General features: G+C 44.5%; 1 protein-coding gene across 3 annotated transcripts in view; it reads left to right on the top strand.

The window, feature by feature from the left end:
• The window catches only part of SMOC1 (SPARC related modular calcium binding 1), a 152,154-nt gene that overhangs the window by 106,161 nt on the left and 30,658 nt on the right, over positions 1 to 15,335 (top strand). For 2 of the 3 annotated variants that reach the window (XM_039469292.2, XM_010335216.2), the window contains exons 6-7: positions 5,253 to 5,342; positions 7,262 to 7,342. In XM_039469292.2, the coding sequence (XP_039325226.1) occupies positions 5,253 to 5,342; positions 7,262 to 7,342 (171 nt within the window). The remainder of the gene's footprint in view (positions 1 to 5,252; positions 5,343 to 7,261; positions 7,343 to 15,335) is intronic. The other variant, XM_003924483.3, reaches the window with a different exon arrangement.

Here is a 15,335-nt window from a genome sequence, read left to right as displayed (position 1 = left end):
GAATAAATGTGGTCCCTTCCACGTAAGAACCTTCCAGCACTTCTACCAGGCTAAAGTTTATCTCCATGTCTTTTTAAAAGATGGACAATGGCAGCCTGAAAGAATATGAGGGAGGGTCACCTGTGATGGACATGGTTTGGGGAGAGCCCAAGAATTGAAGGGGATTTGAGATTGTTGAGAGACCTTCCACATCTCAGGGTGGGGGAAGTGGTTTCTTTTTTCCTCATTCTCCAAGGCTTCTCAGTCTCGGAGACCCCAAGAGATGCCATTAATACAGATTCCTCCTCTGGCCCCTTTGAGACATTTGCTTTTGAAGGACCTGGAAGAGAAAGCTCTTTGTATGTGGCCAGAATAAACTCATTGTACACCCAAACAATTAACTCCTCAATGGACTTGCCAGCCCCTTGAAAGGCCTGGCCCTGCGTCCCTGGACCTCTTGGGCTCTATTCAGTCCCTTAAGCACACCAATGTTTTTGAGTTTTTGTTTTGTTTTGTTTGTTATTCTGAAAAGTCTTTCCCTGAGAACAGTCCGAGCGGATCAACATTGTCCTCAGCCCGGCATTTATCTCTCTTCGCCAGCAAATGTCAATCAGGAATCAAAAAGCCAAACAGAGGAGGCTTTGAACGGTGTCATCGGGGGTCGAAGTGACTTCCAGCTGTATGTGCGTGGGCCAGGCCTTCTCTCAGGGCAAGGAATTGTGCTGTCACACAAACCCACTGTCTGTATAGGCTCACAGAGCCCATGCGGGGGCTGCAACTTTCTGGGGTTGCACCTGCAAGGACAAGGCATGATTGGGAGCTGGGGAGTTTCCAGAGGCCAAATGCCAGGGCTCTGGGACCAGGCGGTTTCCAAAGCTGCTAGCTGCCTCTGGGACCTTGAGCAAATCACGTAGTTGCATTGTTACTTAATTCTCTTTTTATCTGCCTGTTTTTTCGCTCTACCCTGGCTGGTGCTGAGACTAGATAAGGAAAGCTGCCTGCCAGGAACGGAGTGTTGCAAAATGTGGTAATACTATTATTACTGTTGCTCTTGAACATCCTCCTTGAGAATTCTTTCAGTTTGCCTTATTTGTTCATTTTCATGTTTCCAAATTTGCCTTTTCCTCCCTCCTTTTTCCTAAGAAAAAGGACAATCGTTGAATTGGCTTTTTTTTTTTTTCAGTGTTTATCCTCTTCCCCTTAATCTGAAAGATTATCATGGTATTAAAGAGAAAGATTCCCTGAGGTACAAAAGGATCATGAAGAATATGCACCAAACATCATCACATGCATATACAGCTTCAGATATATTTTTCTTTAAAACAGAAGGAAGAGTCTTTCCCCAAATTAAGGGCCACTCAAATAATCTAGCTGCTGCCACCTCATGATTTATTTGTGATGACTTTGGCACACCCCGCTTTTTGTTTTAACAGCTTTATTGAAGTATAGTTTACATACCATAAAATTCACCCATTGTAAATGTACAACCCAATGGATTTAATACATTCATAATGTTGTACAACCGTCACCAGAGAAAGTCTCCATCGCCTCCAAAAGAAACCTTGAATCCATTCATAGTTATTTTCTACTCCTACCCTTAGCCATAGGCACCCCCAGATCTGTTGTCTGTGTCTATAGATTTAGCCTTACTAGACATTTCATATAAATGGAATCATACAATGTGGTATTTACATCTGAATTTTTTCAGTTAGTATAATGTTTTCGAGAGTCTTCATCTAATTGTCACATGTGTTAGTTATTCATTCCTTTTAATTGCTGAATAGTATTCTACCAATTTATCTATTCACCAGTTAATAGACATTTGGATTGTTTTCAGTTTGAGGCTATAATGAATAATACTGTGGTGAATATTTCTATACATGTTTTTATTCTCCTAGATGGATTCCTAGGAGTGGAATTTTGGGGTTGAAAAGTTTAGCATTTCACAGAGACTGCCAAATTCTTTTCCATAGTGGATGCCCAGTTGCACATTCTCACCAGCAATGAACGAGGGTTCCATTTCGTTCACATCCTTGACAACACTTAATATTGTCTATCTTTTTATTTTAGTCATTTTCGTGACTGTTTAGATGTATCTGGTTGTGGTTTTAATTTGTACCTTCCTAATGATTAATGATGTTGGGCATCTTTTCGTATATTTATTAGCCATCTGTATCTTCTTTGGTGAAATTTCTGTTAAAATATATTGTCCATATTTAAATAAGGTTGCTTGTTATTGAGTTGTAAGGTTTACCTTATTTTCAGTTTAAAAACCTTGATAGGATTTTAATTTTGTAAACCCAGTTTTAACAGTAAGCAGTTGAATAAGATGGTTTGCACTCATGAATTTACAGATGCCCTTTAGTAGGCTTTTAAAATGTTTACACCCACACAGTGTCCAAGAACTTTGTAGTCAGGCATCCTTCGATTTTAGAAGAGGATATTGCTATCCAGAGAAGTAAAAGGAGGGACTCAGCTTATCCAGAGTGTTAGATGCATTCGATGTAAACTTATTAGATGTGAAGGGGGAATTGGAGTGTGACTCCCCTTGAGACCGGGAGACAGGAGCATACATAGAAACTTTGCCCTCTCCCCAGGGCCCAGTGTGCAGCCTGGTGTTGATCCAGGGCTTGCCTGGAAGCAGAGCTGATGTAGACCTTGGACCTAGGCCTTGTACTTGTGTTTGGTAGAAGAGGTGCGCTTATTTGCTGGGTCAGAAGCCAGAAGCCCAGGTGCCCGGAGGTGATGGTTAGAGGGTGCTGTACGCTTTGGCTTGGCTTCCCAGCCTTTGAGCATGCTGGATTTCACAGGTGGCTCCTGGCAGCGGGGCACCTTGTCTTTTCTCACTTCATAAAGATTTCCATTTAAGACCTCCCTGTGGCAGAGCAGCTGTATCTCTTCACCCTCGGTGACCCTACCCGGCAGGAAGATTCCCTCCCTGCACGTGGCTTTATGCCTTATGGGCTTCTCTGACTGCATCTGGGAAACCGGTGGAAGTCCTTGATGTGCAAAAGTACAAAGCTTCCCCAGAAAACGTTCTTTGACTTCCTTGAATGCGGACCTTCTTTGCTGATGGCTGGGCCAGATGGGCAGTCCAAGATTTTCGTTTGGATGATGGGAGAAATAAACAGAATGTTTTCAGTTATCTTGCTCCAGAGAAGAGATAACAGCTCTTGTAATGTGGAAGGATTTTAATGCCTACATTGAATATTAAAATATTGCATAAGCCACATGCACTTGAGTTCTCACTTGTCTCTCTTGGAATGTTTGAGTTTTCACTTTCCTTTTGTCAGCCTGTAAGACTCCTAAAACGAAGCCACCCTGTGTGGAGGGGCTGAGCACACTGTGCTGGACTATGTAGATGGTGAACTCTGTATCCGGCAGGCACAACCAATGTGCGTCGCAGCTGCCAAAAGACTCAATTCAGTGGCTCATTGAATTCAATGGAAAGAGGTGTTAATAGAGTCAGGGGAAGTGATGCTGTTAAAAAAATGACATTGTGTGGCTCTGTTCTGTGTTTGTCCTCCCTCAATGACTTCCAGATCCAACTCACAGTTTGGCATGAAAAAATGCCTGTTTGGACTCTCGTTTGAGGCAAATAAGATATCCAGCATAGGTATTCCTCTCTTCCTGCTACATCTCATTTCTTGGGATGATTGTCAGATAACTCAGGATCACGTTGGCCCCTGCAAGAGTTGGGTCTTGATGTCAGCACACGAGAATAATAGCAGGGTCAGGTGTCATGCAACTGTCAGCTCCACTGCTGGCTTCAGCCTCTAGCAAGGGTTAGTCTCCATAGCTCTTGAATCTTAAGATCCCAGGGGTGAGATATTGATGCACAAAGGAGATCAGGACTCTATATTCTCTCTCCCTCCCCTAATAAGATGCAGGAAAGTTGGCCAAAGGTACTGACAGCTCCAGATGGTAGAGGGTTGTTGTTATTGATGATCTGAGTGGCGTCACAGAGACTATCTGAGAACTAGCATTTTGCATAAATAGTTAATGCTCAGAGAATATAGTGTTCCATCCTAAAGACCTCTAAGGGGTCTTGAGAAGAGAGGCATGGTGTAATCATCAAACCACCTGAGACAACAGTGCTCTCCTTCCCTCCCCCGACGGAGAGAGAAATGAAGAGAAATCTCTAAGCTATGTGTTCTTAAGAGGGACAAAGATACCCGCTCCCAGCCTTCTCTAAGGGGGTAAGATTATTTCTTAGGGGATGAAAAACACTGACTCATTTTACATATGAAGCACAAATATATATACGATTTATTTGAGTTATTAAAATTTCATAAGGGAGATGATCAGGAAAAAAAAATTGCCTAAAAATGCTCCTTACCTGAGTGATAATAGAAAAAAAGTTGAGAGACACGGCTCTAAGCTAAGGTTTTTGGGGCCCTGATGAAAGAACTCAGAGTCCTGGAAGGTCAATAAACAAAGTCTGCGCTAACTCCTGACCTGCAGAGGTTCTTGCTGTGCAGAGAGGGCTGCAAACACTGTTAGAACGATAAGCGTTAGGACTTTGTTACTGGGAGCTCCCTGCTCCAATCCTCGGCGTTACAAATTTCAAAGCAAGCCTAGGGTGATTTCTGCGAAGTCCCATGTCCTCTCCCATTTTGTTCGCCCTCCCTCTTATTGAGAATTGGGGTGTTTGCTATTTCACAGTTAGAAGTATTCTAATGATTCCCGACTCTCTTCAGTTCAGCGTGCTGGAGAGAGAGAGAATGGATCTTCCTGCCTTCTCGTCTTTTTTTCAGACGGCAGTGGAGAAACAACTAGGCGTTTGGAAGCAAATAGCACACAGGGCTCTTGTTTTCCTTAAGCTCTTCAATCAGGGCCACTAGAAAAAGGTCTGAGCTGGTAGCCTTAGGGCAGGAAAGAAGCTAGGGACACCAGAATTTGATGCCGTAAGAGTTCCCAACCTTACCCTAACATACCTGACCGTAACTCAGGGCTGAGAGGGAGATACTGCCTCCCAGTTTTCCTGGGGGAACAAGGGCTGGCAGAGTCCTATTGGTGGCCTCCGATTTGTGAGAAATGGTCCCCCAAAACCGTGAAGCCTTAGCTCCTTCCGTCCATGCCTGGGGATGGTGAGCACACGCCTGGATGTGTTTTACCGTTTTGTCTCTGTGTGGTTCTCTCTTCCTTCCCTCTCTTTTCTTCTTTTGTTTCTTTACCTTTGGTCTCTTCACTGGGACTTGGCCGGGCCTTGTACAAACCCCAACCATTCAACAGTGCTGGAGAGTAGATAGTATTTACCTCAATAATGGTAGTCTCCTTTCGCTTCTTCTTAACCCTCAATTCAGATGACGGGTCTAAGCCGACGCCCACGATGGAGACCCAGCCGGTGTTCGATGGAGATGGTAAGCTGCTGCACTACTTCTGACTTTCGTTCTCCCACTCATTTTCAGGTTTGGGAAAGGTCCTAACGTTGGATGTTTCTTTAAGTTTTATTATTATTATTTTCTTTTTTAATTTCAATTTTTCCCAGTGTAAACTGCGTTGTTTTAACCTTTTAAAAAATGCAGATCCTCCCAGGAACTGGTACACTCTCCACGTCTGGAAGGGCCCTCTGTTCTCTCAGGCTTCCTGCCTGTCTTCTGATGTCCAACAATAATACAGCCTGGACAGACCCTTGGAGCTGCCAAGTCCCAGGAATCACAGCTGAGAAAGATAGTCAGAGCGGCAGTGTCCTTTCAGTAAATTAATTGGCACTTACAAATGCCCACTCTGTGCCTGGAACTGTGTGAGGCTCTCTGGAGGATGAAAAGGAGGTTTTGGGATGTAACCCTTTGCTCTCAAGGCAGCAGCAATTCTTACAGAGCTTTTTGTGTTAAATTATCTGGTCTCCGTTCTTATAGACATTTACAGAAGAAAGAGATGACCATGGTCTGGGAACAGCTTTTGTGAAGATCCAGGACATGAGAGGGATCTTGAAAGTAGAGGGGCAGAATCCAGGTGTTCCAGGCAAGGGGCTGGCATGGATAAGAAGGGAATGCGGTACGGATGGGATACAGTGAGGAAAGTAGCAGGAAGGAGATTGGCCGGTGGGACTGGTTTGTGTAGGTTGTAGGGACGTTGAGAGTTGAGGCAGGACATTTTGGAGAGGAGAAATTCTAGGTCAAGAGAAATTATGGGTGGTGGCAAAAGAGAGGCTGGAAGTCTCTGGAGGTACAGAGAAAGGATAGGAGTGTGGGGTGCAGAAGGTTCATTTGGAGGTGCTCAGAGCCTGTGTTCTTCAGTGTACCTTACTGAGTACTCCATATTCCCATGATGAGGAATTGTAAGTTAGGGAGAGTGAAGTCTCTGAAGTACGACAATAAGGTTTCGATTTTAGTGCAATATGTAGCAAAGTTTGAGCAGCTCCTAGCTAAGTGTATCCAGCCCTGGATCATGAGACTGGACAGTGAGATGGAAGAATAAAAAAAAATCATGCCACTGGTTAACACTGTGGCTGTGGATGTCCCTAGCACAGGCTCAGCTCTGAGGAGGATTGAAATGTGCAATATCCTTTGCAGTCAGCTTGTTTATGGGAAGGTATGTAAGTTCATGTTGGTAAGTTTAGATGTCTCTGTGATCCACAGAGGTCCTGGATCATTGACAAATCTGGGACCCTGGGAGGTCAGGTGAGGAAAGGAGACTGTCTCATCTTGGGCGACCTCCCCAGTCCCGTCACTGAAGATCACTCCCCAGTATGCTCAGGGTCACTTAGGATTCTCCCTGTTCACTGGGTGACCAAATCCTGGAGAGCCTGGAGGCACCCTGGTGCTCTCTGGATGGAGGAATTCAGCCTCCGTACATGAGAAGCCATTAGAAAGGGGACTGAAACACACATGAGACCCACTCCTTTCTTTCCCATCTGGAGCAATCTCGGCTCAGCCACTTCCTCTAGAATGGTCTCTGTGGTTTGTTTGGCGTTGGTTTGTTGATTTGTCCCCTTTAAATCTTCTCCCAGGGAAGCAGCTGAGAGTGACTTGGCTTGGCCCGTGTTTCTTACCTCCTGGGATAATATTTTTATTCCTGGATGGAGTGCTCAGAGCCTCTGAACTCTGACCACTCTGCCTCCCAGCACAGGATGCCCTGATGGGCTCTTATGAGCTGTCAGGGATAGGAGCTTCCGTTGTGAGGAAGGGAGGGGAACTGGGAGGAGTGCATGTGGGAAAGAGCTGACGCTTCAATGCCTCAGACTTTGAAAAATGGCTATTAAGAAGTCTGAGGTTACACTTCCACTCACATAGTCTCTTTGACTGGACGTTTTCTCTCTCCTTTTCCCCACCCCTAGAAATCACAGCTCCAACTTTATGGATTAAGCACTTGGTGATCAAGGACTCCAAACTGAACAACACCAACATAAGAAATTCAGGTAAATAACCTTCCTTGGATTATATATGTACTCAATCTATCCTTCTGTTTTTTTTTTTTTTTTTTTTTTTGAGCTGGAGTCTCACTCTGTCACCCAGGTTGGAGTGCAGTGGTGCGATCTTGGCTCACTGCAACCTCTGCCTCCCGGGTTCAAGCAATTCTCTGCCTCAGCCTCCAGAGTAGCTGAGATTACAGGTGCCCACCATCATGCCTGGCTAATTTTTTATTTTTTGTATTTTTATTAGAGACAGGGTTTCACCATCTTGGGCAGGCTAGTCTTGAACTCCTGACCTTGTGATCCACACACCTCGGCCTCCCAAAGTCCCAAAGTGCTGGTATTACAGGCTCCTGGCCCCAATCTCTCCTTCTTTGTCCCATGGTTCTGTGACTTCCCATTGTGTGGGTTTGGGAAAATCATTTAATCTGTCTGGTTGTCAATTTCTATAGCTATAAAATAAGGAGATTGGATGCGTTCATCCCATCCAGCTTTGATTTTCTTCAATTATCATCTCAGAAATCATTTTTCCTAAGTCGTCGATCCTTTTAACAAAGTTTTTTGACTGTACATTGTAATATTTTGATTAACTTTCCATATGCCATGCAGAAAGAATTTGAAAGAAGAATGACTGGATGTAAAGAAGTTGGACTTCAAGCCTGGAGGGGCTGAATTCTGTGTATTTTGAAGGCTCTAAATAGCTGCTTACAGTCATGTCTTTTCTGGTCTGATCTTTTTGTTGGGGGTCTTGTGAGTGGTCTAGATTGGGCACTGGCTGAACCCCTTGTAGAAAGGTGATAATTTTTGAAGGATGATCATACTTGTAGGATTTTTTTTAAATAGAATCTATTTAATATCAGTAAAGACCAGAGTCAGTAAAGTCCATTTCCTATCAATAAAGACTAAATGTTCATCAACTGGAAAATGTGTTCACAAGCCAAATCTGTATCTCTTTCAAGGAGGATCATCTTCTCAACCTAAGACTTCATTATGAGAAATACCACTCTGCATAATTTATGCCTGGTTGTTGAATTTAGCCATATCATCTTTTCCTTATAGGTGGCAAGTCTATGAAAAAAAGATACATGACTTTGAACCAGCAGGCAGAATTTTACATGACCATTAATTAGTGAGTGTCCTGTCATTGGTCTGCTTTAAGTTGACCCATGCACTGGCTCTGTCCTAATGGTGATGATGTGGCATTAGAGTGCAAGGAATGACATAGAGCAAGAGGTGAACTCAAACGCTATTAGTTGCGTTCCTCTGTGACTTGGGCTGGTCACTGCCTCTTCGTGTATCTGGTTCACTGATAAAAGTTGGATGGTGAAATGAAAGGAGACTGTGAACTCCCTTGGATCAGTCTTTGACAGAAGAGTGCAGTGGTTAAAGCACAGGCTTTGGAATTAGTGAAACCGGGGTTCACATTCCAGCTCCAACACTTAGTGGCCCCAGTCAAGTCACGTAATTCCTTTGAGCCTCAGTTCTCATTCGTAAGATGGGATCACAATCTCTCCCTCAAAGGACTATGGTTAGAAGTTAACTAAGTTAATGTCTACATGGCACTCACCTGATGCCTGGCTAGCTGATAAATTGTAAGTACATGTATTTGTTATTATCATTATTATTGGTAGGAATAATGGGAATATTAATGATAGTGCTTATTGTAAAAATTCTTCAATCAGAAAGAATTTATGATTGTCACCTTAAGCAAAGGGATCTATTCGGCTTCTTCGTAGGGTCCCCCTCCATTCCCCTTTCCCTGTTAGGCAAATGTATATCAAATAGAAGTGGTTTTGGTGCCTGTAGTACCTGGTGCTAGAAGTAACATTTGCAACTGGTGTCCTAGTCCCTGAGGCAATGAAAGGTCTGCGAGGCCTCCATGAGTTAACTGTCATTCTGTGACCAAGTGGAAGATAGGAAGCTGAGCTCTCTGAATTATAATTTACAGCACTTTTTGCCTGAGACACTCACTTGGCATTTAACAATTGCTTTGTTGAATTTCTTTTTCACTTACCTGTGCATTTGATTGCTTTTGGGAAGGATGGAGGAGAAAAGATCATCATCATCATTATCAGTAAAATTAGAATAATACTGTCGTAATAGCTAATTTGTTTCAGGTTCTGCGGAACTTTGCATTTGTCATCTCACTTGAGCTTCACCATAAACCTGTGAGATTGTTCTTGTCTCCATCTTGCAGATGAAGAGTCAGAGGCTGAGACAGAGGAAGTTACTTGTCCTGAGTCATAGCTAGGAAGCGGTTGGGCTGGAGAAAACTAGTTATCTTTGGGAATAGAATGCCTGTTTCCTTGGGCTATATGCTCTGCGTGTAGTAAAGTGGTGATGTCGAAGTCAGTTGATAATCTTTGCTTCCGCTGAAGTTCTGTTTTCATTTCTACTCTCCAATTGGATGAGAATAGGGTCATATTGAGAAATGGATTCTGGGCAGGTTCACCCACGTTCTTTTATTGGGGTAACCTGGCCACCTTTATTTTTCTCTGGCTGACCCCAGTTATATCTGTAAGGTTAGTGTATATGACAGGATAGGTGGGAGAGACCTAGCAATTGGTTCTCTGGGAGAAACGGAGACTAGGGATCATTGTTAGAGATTGATAACTTAGGAATCTCCTACTAAACTGGGACTTTCTCCATCATGATCACCTAGTAATACTGACTGAATGCCTATCAACCTCTGATATAATTATGTATAAAAGATACGGTGCCACAAAGGCCTGTAACAGGGATTGTCAGATGGTCATCTGCCTGTTTTTGAAAATAAAGTTGGGTTGGATCACAGCCACAGCCATATATTTATGTAGTGTCTGTGACCATTTTCATGTAAATAGTAGAGTGGAATGGTTGTGACAGACCCTGTATGGCCTGCAAAGCCTAAAATATTTCTTCTCTGGCCCTTTACAGAAAAGCTTTCTTGCTTCTGGCATATATGATTGAAATAGAAGCATTTGGATGGGAATGTGTGTATGGAGATGTCTTACTTAAGTTTTCTGGCCCCTCTCATAGACCAGGCAGGAGGGTGCTTCCTGACGTGCCCAGGTAAACCCGCATCAGCGCAGGAGCTCTGAGGCAGCTCGCAAGTCTCTTCACCATCTCACACAAACCTTTTCCAAAGCTTTAACATCCTGTTCTGGTGCTCCCACAAACAGGTTGCCAAAAAAGCATCCTGAGGTTTTTGACTTTCATAGGCAGGGAGTAGGGAGTCTTTTACATGTGGTGGAGGTAAACCATGTAATGGCAAAAGCATAGGCTTTGGTGTCAGACAAACCTATAGACCTGGTTTCCAATGCCAGCTTCTCACTGAGAGCCTTGGTGAGCTTGGAAAGTTAACTAACTTCCCTGAGTCTCGATTTCCTTATATGTAAAAAACAGTTTTAGTGCCTTGCAGGATTTTATTGTGAGTACTCAAGAGCATCTGTGTAATGCCTGGCACGTAGCAGGTACATCATAAATGAATTTTTAAACCCAACAAAACACTGGTGACTCTTGGTGGGATATCTTTATGTCTTCTGCTAGCTACTTTTCACATTATTATGTTTGGTTTAATGAGAAGTCAGATATACCTTAATGATCACTTATGTCTGGATATTTGGCTCTGGTAGGGGCTGGAGCCTCTTGGCCAAACACCTGAGGCAGTTTTTTATTAGAGTTTGATGGAAGAGCCTGGGTTCAGCTCTGCTTTAGCCTGCATCCCCAGGGAGGTTGCGGTGAGACTCCGTGAAGCCCACTGGGGTGAGAGCTCTTCTTTTCAGCTGTCTCTCAGGGGCAAAAAGGCTATCCCAGTTTCTTTTACACCCCAAGCATCCTTTTTTCACACTCAGACCCTGTGACGCCAGGTTGGTTTTCTGGCCGGTGGACTGTTGATGTTGGAAAGGTTCCACTGGGCAGCTGAAGTTTTGCAATAACATGACACATATGCCTGCAGACTTTCCCAGTCTTTCTCTCTGCTCCTGGAAGTTTTGGCCCTTGTTTCTAAGACTTTGTCGTTCACTATGGTCAGTCTCACCTTTTGAGCACCTGGCAGGTTTAGCATTGACAGATTTACTTCTTTAATCTTCTCTTCAGTTTTCACCTCCATCGAACCTCTCCTCCGTTGCATCTCCGTTGCACTAGGAATTTCTTTTGCATTCAGGAAGACCACATACCTGGCCAGCTGATACCCTAGAACTTGAGAGCAGCATCTTCCCATAGACGAGTGTTGGATGGAGCCTCTGTTCTGCTTTTATAAGGAAATATGAACCATTGCTAAGTTTTCCTTTAATCAGGGGTTGGCCACCAAGGCATTTCTAATATACCTAGTGTTCAAAATATTTTTTAATCATCTACATGTTATAGATGATAAAGATATTAAATAAGTGACAAGAAATTGGTTTCATCTAATTCTTCATCCCATCTCCTCATGCTTCCAAATTGGACTCTGTGCAGGCACCTTCCTGCAGCTCTGATCTGCTTCTTTGTTTCTATATGACAAACTTCCATGCCTTCTCCTGTGGGCAAGTATAATCTCTCAGGAAATACGCTCATGTAACTCTTCTCTGTGTACCACGGTAATATTTCCAAAGCCCACCACTCATTTCCTTCTGCCCTGGGGGCTTGACTCTGTGGCCTCAAGTGGAGTGGAGTGGCATGACTTCCCTCTTTGTTTTGTCATCTCTTTCTTTCCTTTGTCCCTGTAATTTTTCCAGTTAACTTCTTTCATGATCTGATCAAGGACTTCAAGGAGGCCCTAGACCCTGGCCCTGTGAGTTAAATCAGAAAGGGCCATGCCTTTCCTCCCTTGCCTCTGAGACCCACAGTGCTTCCTTCTCTACATCATTGAATGGAGAAGCTCATGGTGACTCTGCTCCCTGGAGGCAGAGCCTTCAGCACAGACACAGGGTGGAAATGCATCTCTTTTAAGTTTCACCATGCAAGTGACACCCTGGCCTCCTCGTGCATGAGCTCAAAACACTTTACCTATCACAGGTAAGCTGTTCACAGCTTCCCTGCCTTTACCTACCAGTGTCAGAGTGTTGCTCTTCTAGGCCTGCTTCAGACCCCTTGGCCACGTCTTAGATTGCTCTTCCCTCACCCAGGAAGTTCCTGCTGGGATAGCTGCTATGATTGGGATTTGGGGTCACTGAGGCAACTGCACCTCCTGGCTGGATTCCCCCACCCCCAAAGCCAGCACTGTTGGCCCGCCTAGAAACCGCCGGCTGATGTAATGACTTGAGGCCTGGAAAAATAAACAGCTCGCAGGGAAACCAGCAGTAGCTGTTCTAAGCAAATACCCCATGGCCACCTGGAATCTCGCACATGACGTGATTGGAAGGAAGAATGAGTAATCCACTAACGTTAGCAGCGGAGGATGGGTCTGGGCTTGTGTGCATTTAAAATATCTATATAAAAACACACCCTGGATATTTATTTCCATAACTGGCCTTCTGGATGTCTGCCCATCTCTCTGATGCAGGTGCCTTGGTCAATCATGGCCAGTAGAATTGAGCTGAGGATGGGGGATGGGTGGTCATCCCTACGGCTTTCTCCATGGCAACAAAAGCCTTGTTCTTTCTTAAATTTTCCCTTTGCGAAGAGGAGCAATAAACACACTTCGAGGCCCCAGGGAGCCTAGCCGCACAGTCCATTTTTACCTTGTTTTAAAATTAGCTTTCCCGGTTGCCTTGCTCCGTCGCCCCACGTTGTCTGCTTGGAACACAAAGATGTGGAAGGGTGGAGGGGTGTGCTGCAGGCAGGACCCAGCACTGGGACAAGGTGCTGCATCGGCAATGGTTCTGTTTCTGTTTCTGGAGGTGAGTGTGTCTGCTTTTTAATGTTTGATAGCAAACCACGTGTCCTGGTATTTTCCTTTTGGCCTCTGCTGCTAAGACACTGAAATTAAACATCCTGCCCAGATATTGTCATTTGGCTCATTCCAATTTTCTCGAAGTCAACTACAGTCTCTGCTTAGAGCTGAAGGTCCTCATTCTGTGTTTATTTCTAAAGTGGCTTTGGAAGTAGATGGGGTATACATCTCATAAACACACACATGCAACATCATGTTTTGAGGAGTAAAGAGTGAAGTTGTGATACTTTATTTTGATAAATTTAAATATCTCTTCCATCTTCCACCTTTGTCTGTGCCCTCTCCTCCCTTTCTGTCTAAATTTTTATTTGCTAGGACTTGCTCTTAAAAGTACAGAAACTGTCAGGTTGACGCCAATGAAGTTACTAAGAAAAACTGGAAAAAAAATGCGGCTTGCTGATTCTCAGTACTTGTCACTGCAAAAATACTGTGAGGTACTTCATATTCTTTTTGGTGGAAGGGTCATATCTGCTCACTGAATGCCATGAATCAATAGAGATGTGAACTTTTCTGAACTTTGAGCAGACGCAAGTCAGTGGTGCCTTAGGGGAAAAGTTAGAAAATTGCCTCCGTGCTATAACGGGACAAACCATCCTGGATGAAATATCCTCTGTAGAATTTCGATCTTGTTCTTCCCTACCCTGTAGGAACTCAGTCTCTGCGTGGGAAGGAAGCAGTCACCACCACTTCAGACCATGGTGAGCCATGCATGGCCATTTTGGGTTACACAGAGAGAAACTATTTAGACAGGCTGGTTGGTTTGTAATTTCCCCTTACACCTCCTCACCCATGACACTTCATCCCAGCAGCACGCCCTACTTACAGTGCCAGCTGTAAACATCCCTGTGAGGAGGTGGCCTCGGCCAGCGTCGGGGACGTGGGGTGGACGGTGTTACTTTTGCGCTGAAGATGGGATCTCTGAGGCATAGCAGGCTAGGTGTGGCTCACAGGCCACACAGCAGAGCTGTGGGAAGAGGTATGAGGTAGAACCCAAGAGCACCGAGCAGCCTTCCTTTTAACCCAGTCCCTTCCTGGTGCTCTGAGTTCCACTGGGACTTGGGGAGCTAAGTTTGGATCTGGCCCCTGAGTCACGGGGAAGTGCACCTGATTTAGTCTAATTGTAAGATTGTGGGCCGTTAGAGTGAGAAGGGCCTGAGTCATCCAGTACTGCCACTTAATCTTAAATGAGAAACCAGGAGCCCAGACTTGCTAAGGGCTTTGTCCAAGGTCATAGATCCATCAGGAACTATCACGCGCTAAGGCCTCTGTTTGCCGCTGAGGGGTCAAAGGATGAAATACAAGGGATATTTAAGGCAGGAGCTGATCATTGTTCAGTGGTACACCAAAGGGCTCGGTGTGGGCCACCCCAGTGGGAAGGAGTATTTTATTACTGACCTTGCTTTGAATTGCTGGTCTAATGATTATAAAAAGCAGATAGGCTCTCAGCTGTATGTGCATATATGCTTTTTAGCTCATCTACAGACCTAATACCCCTTTATTGCCTGCCTCTGAGGAAGACTGCTCCATTACCCTGCCCTTGGTCAGCCACTGGAGTCCTGTTGAGGAGACTGGTCATTCACAGGGATTTCTTCATCGGGATAGGGCAGGAAGACCATGTTTACTCCACACTGCTACCTTAGACCAGTTAATAGGAATAGGAACTACCATTTAGCAACTTACTATGCCACCAGATTTCATGTTTTTCACATGTGATGGCATTTAATCTTCACAACGACCCTATGAGATATGTGCAAGAGTTACCTTACTTTTACACCTAGGGAACCTGGAATTTTGAGAACTTTAACTGGCCAAGGTCACAGAGTGAACAAGGGGTAGAGCCCGATTCATTGACCAAAAAGCCCATGCTCTTGACTACCTATATTGCCTCTATTCCAACTGCTGATGGCTTCAGAACCTTCTAACTTGCCAGACCCTTGGATAGGAGTGTGCAGGAGGAGGAGTGATAGGTACTTATATTGCTTTCAGCCTTGCCAAGGAAGCCCAAGTATTCCCTCACCCCCTACCTCTAGTTCCCTCTGACTGCCCTGAGTGCTCTCTGACATGGGAGCAGCCCTCCAGCTGAGCTTTTAGACCATCCTCATTTCTCCATCTGGGGTGGAGCTGGAGACAGCTCTTCCCTTGGCC

Source organism: Saimiri boliviensis, chromosome 2 (assembly GCF_048565385.1).
Source record: "Saimiri boliviensis isolate mSaiBol1 chromosome 2, mSaiBol1.pri, whole genome shotgun sequence".
NCBI lineage: Eukaryota > Metazoa > Chordata > Mammalia > Primates > Cebidae > Saimiri > Saimiri boliviensis.
Note: the sequence above shows the minus strand (reverse complement) of the source record. Positions and strands in the feature narration are given on the sequence as shown.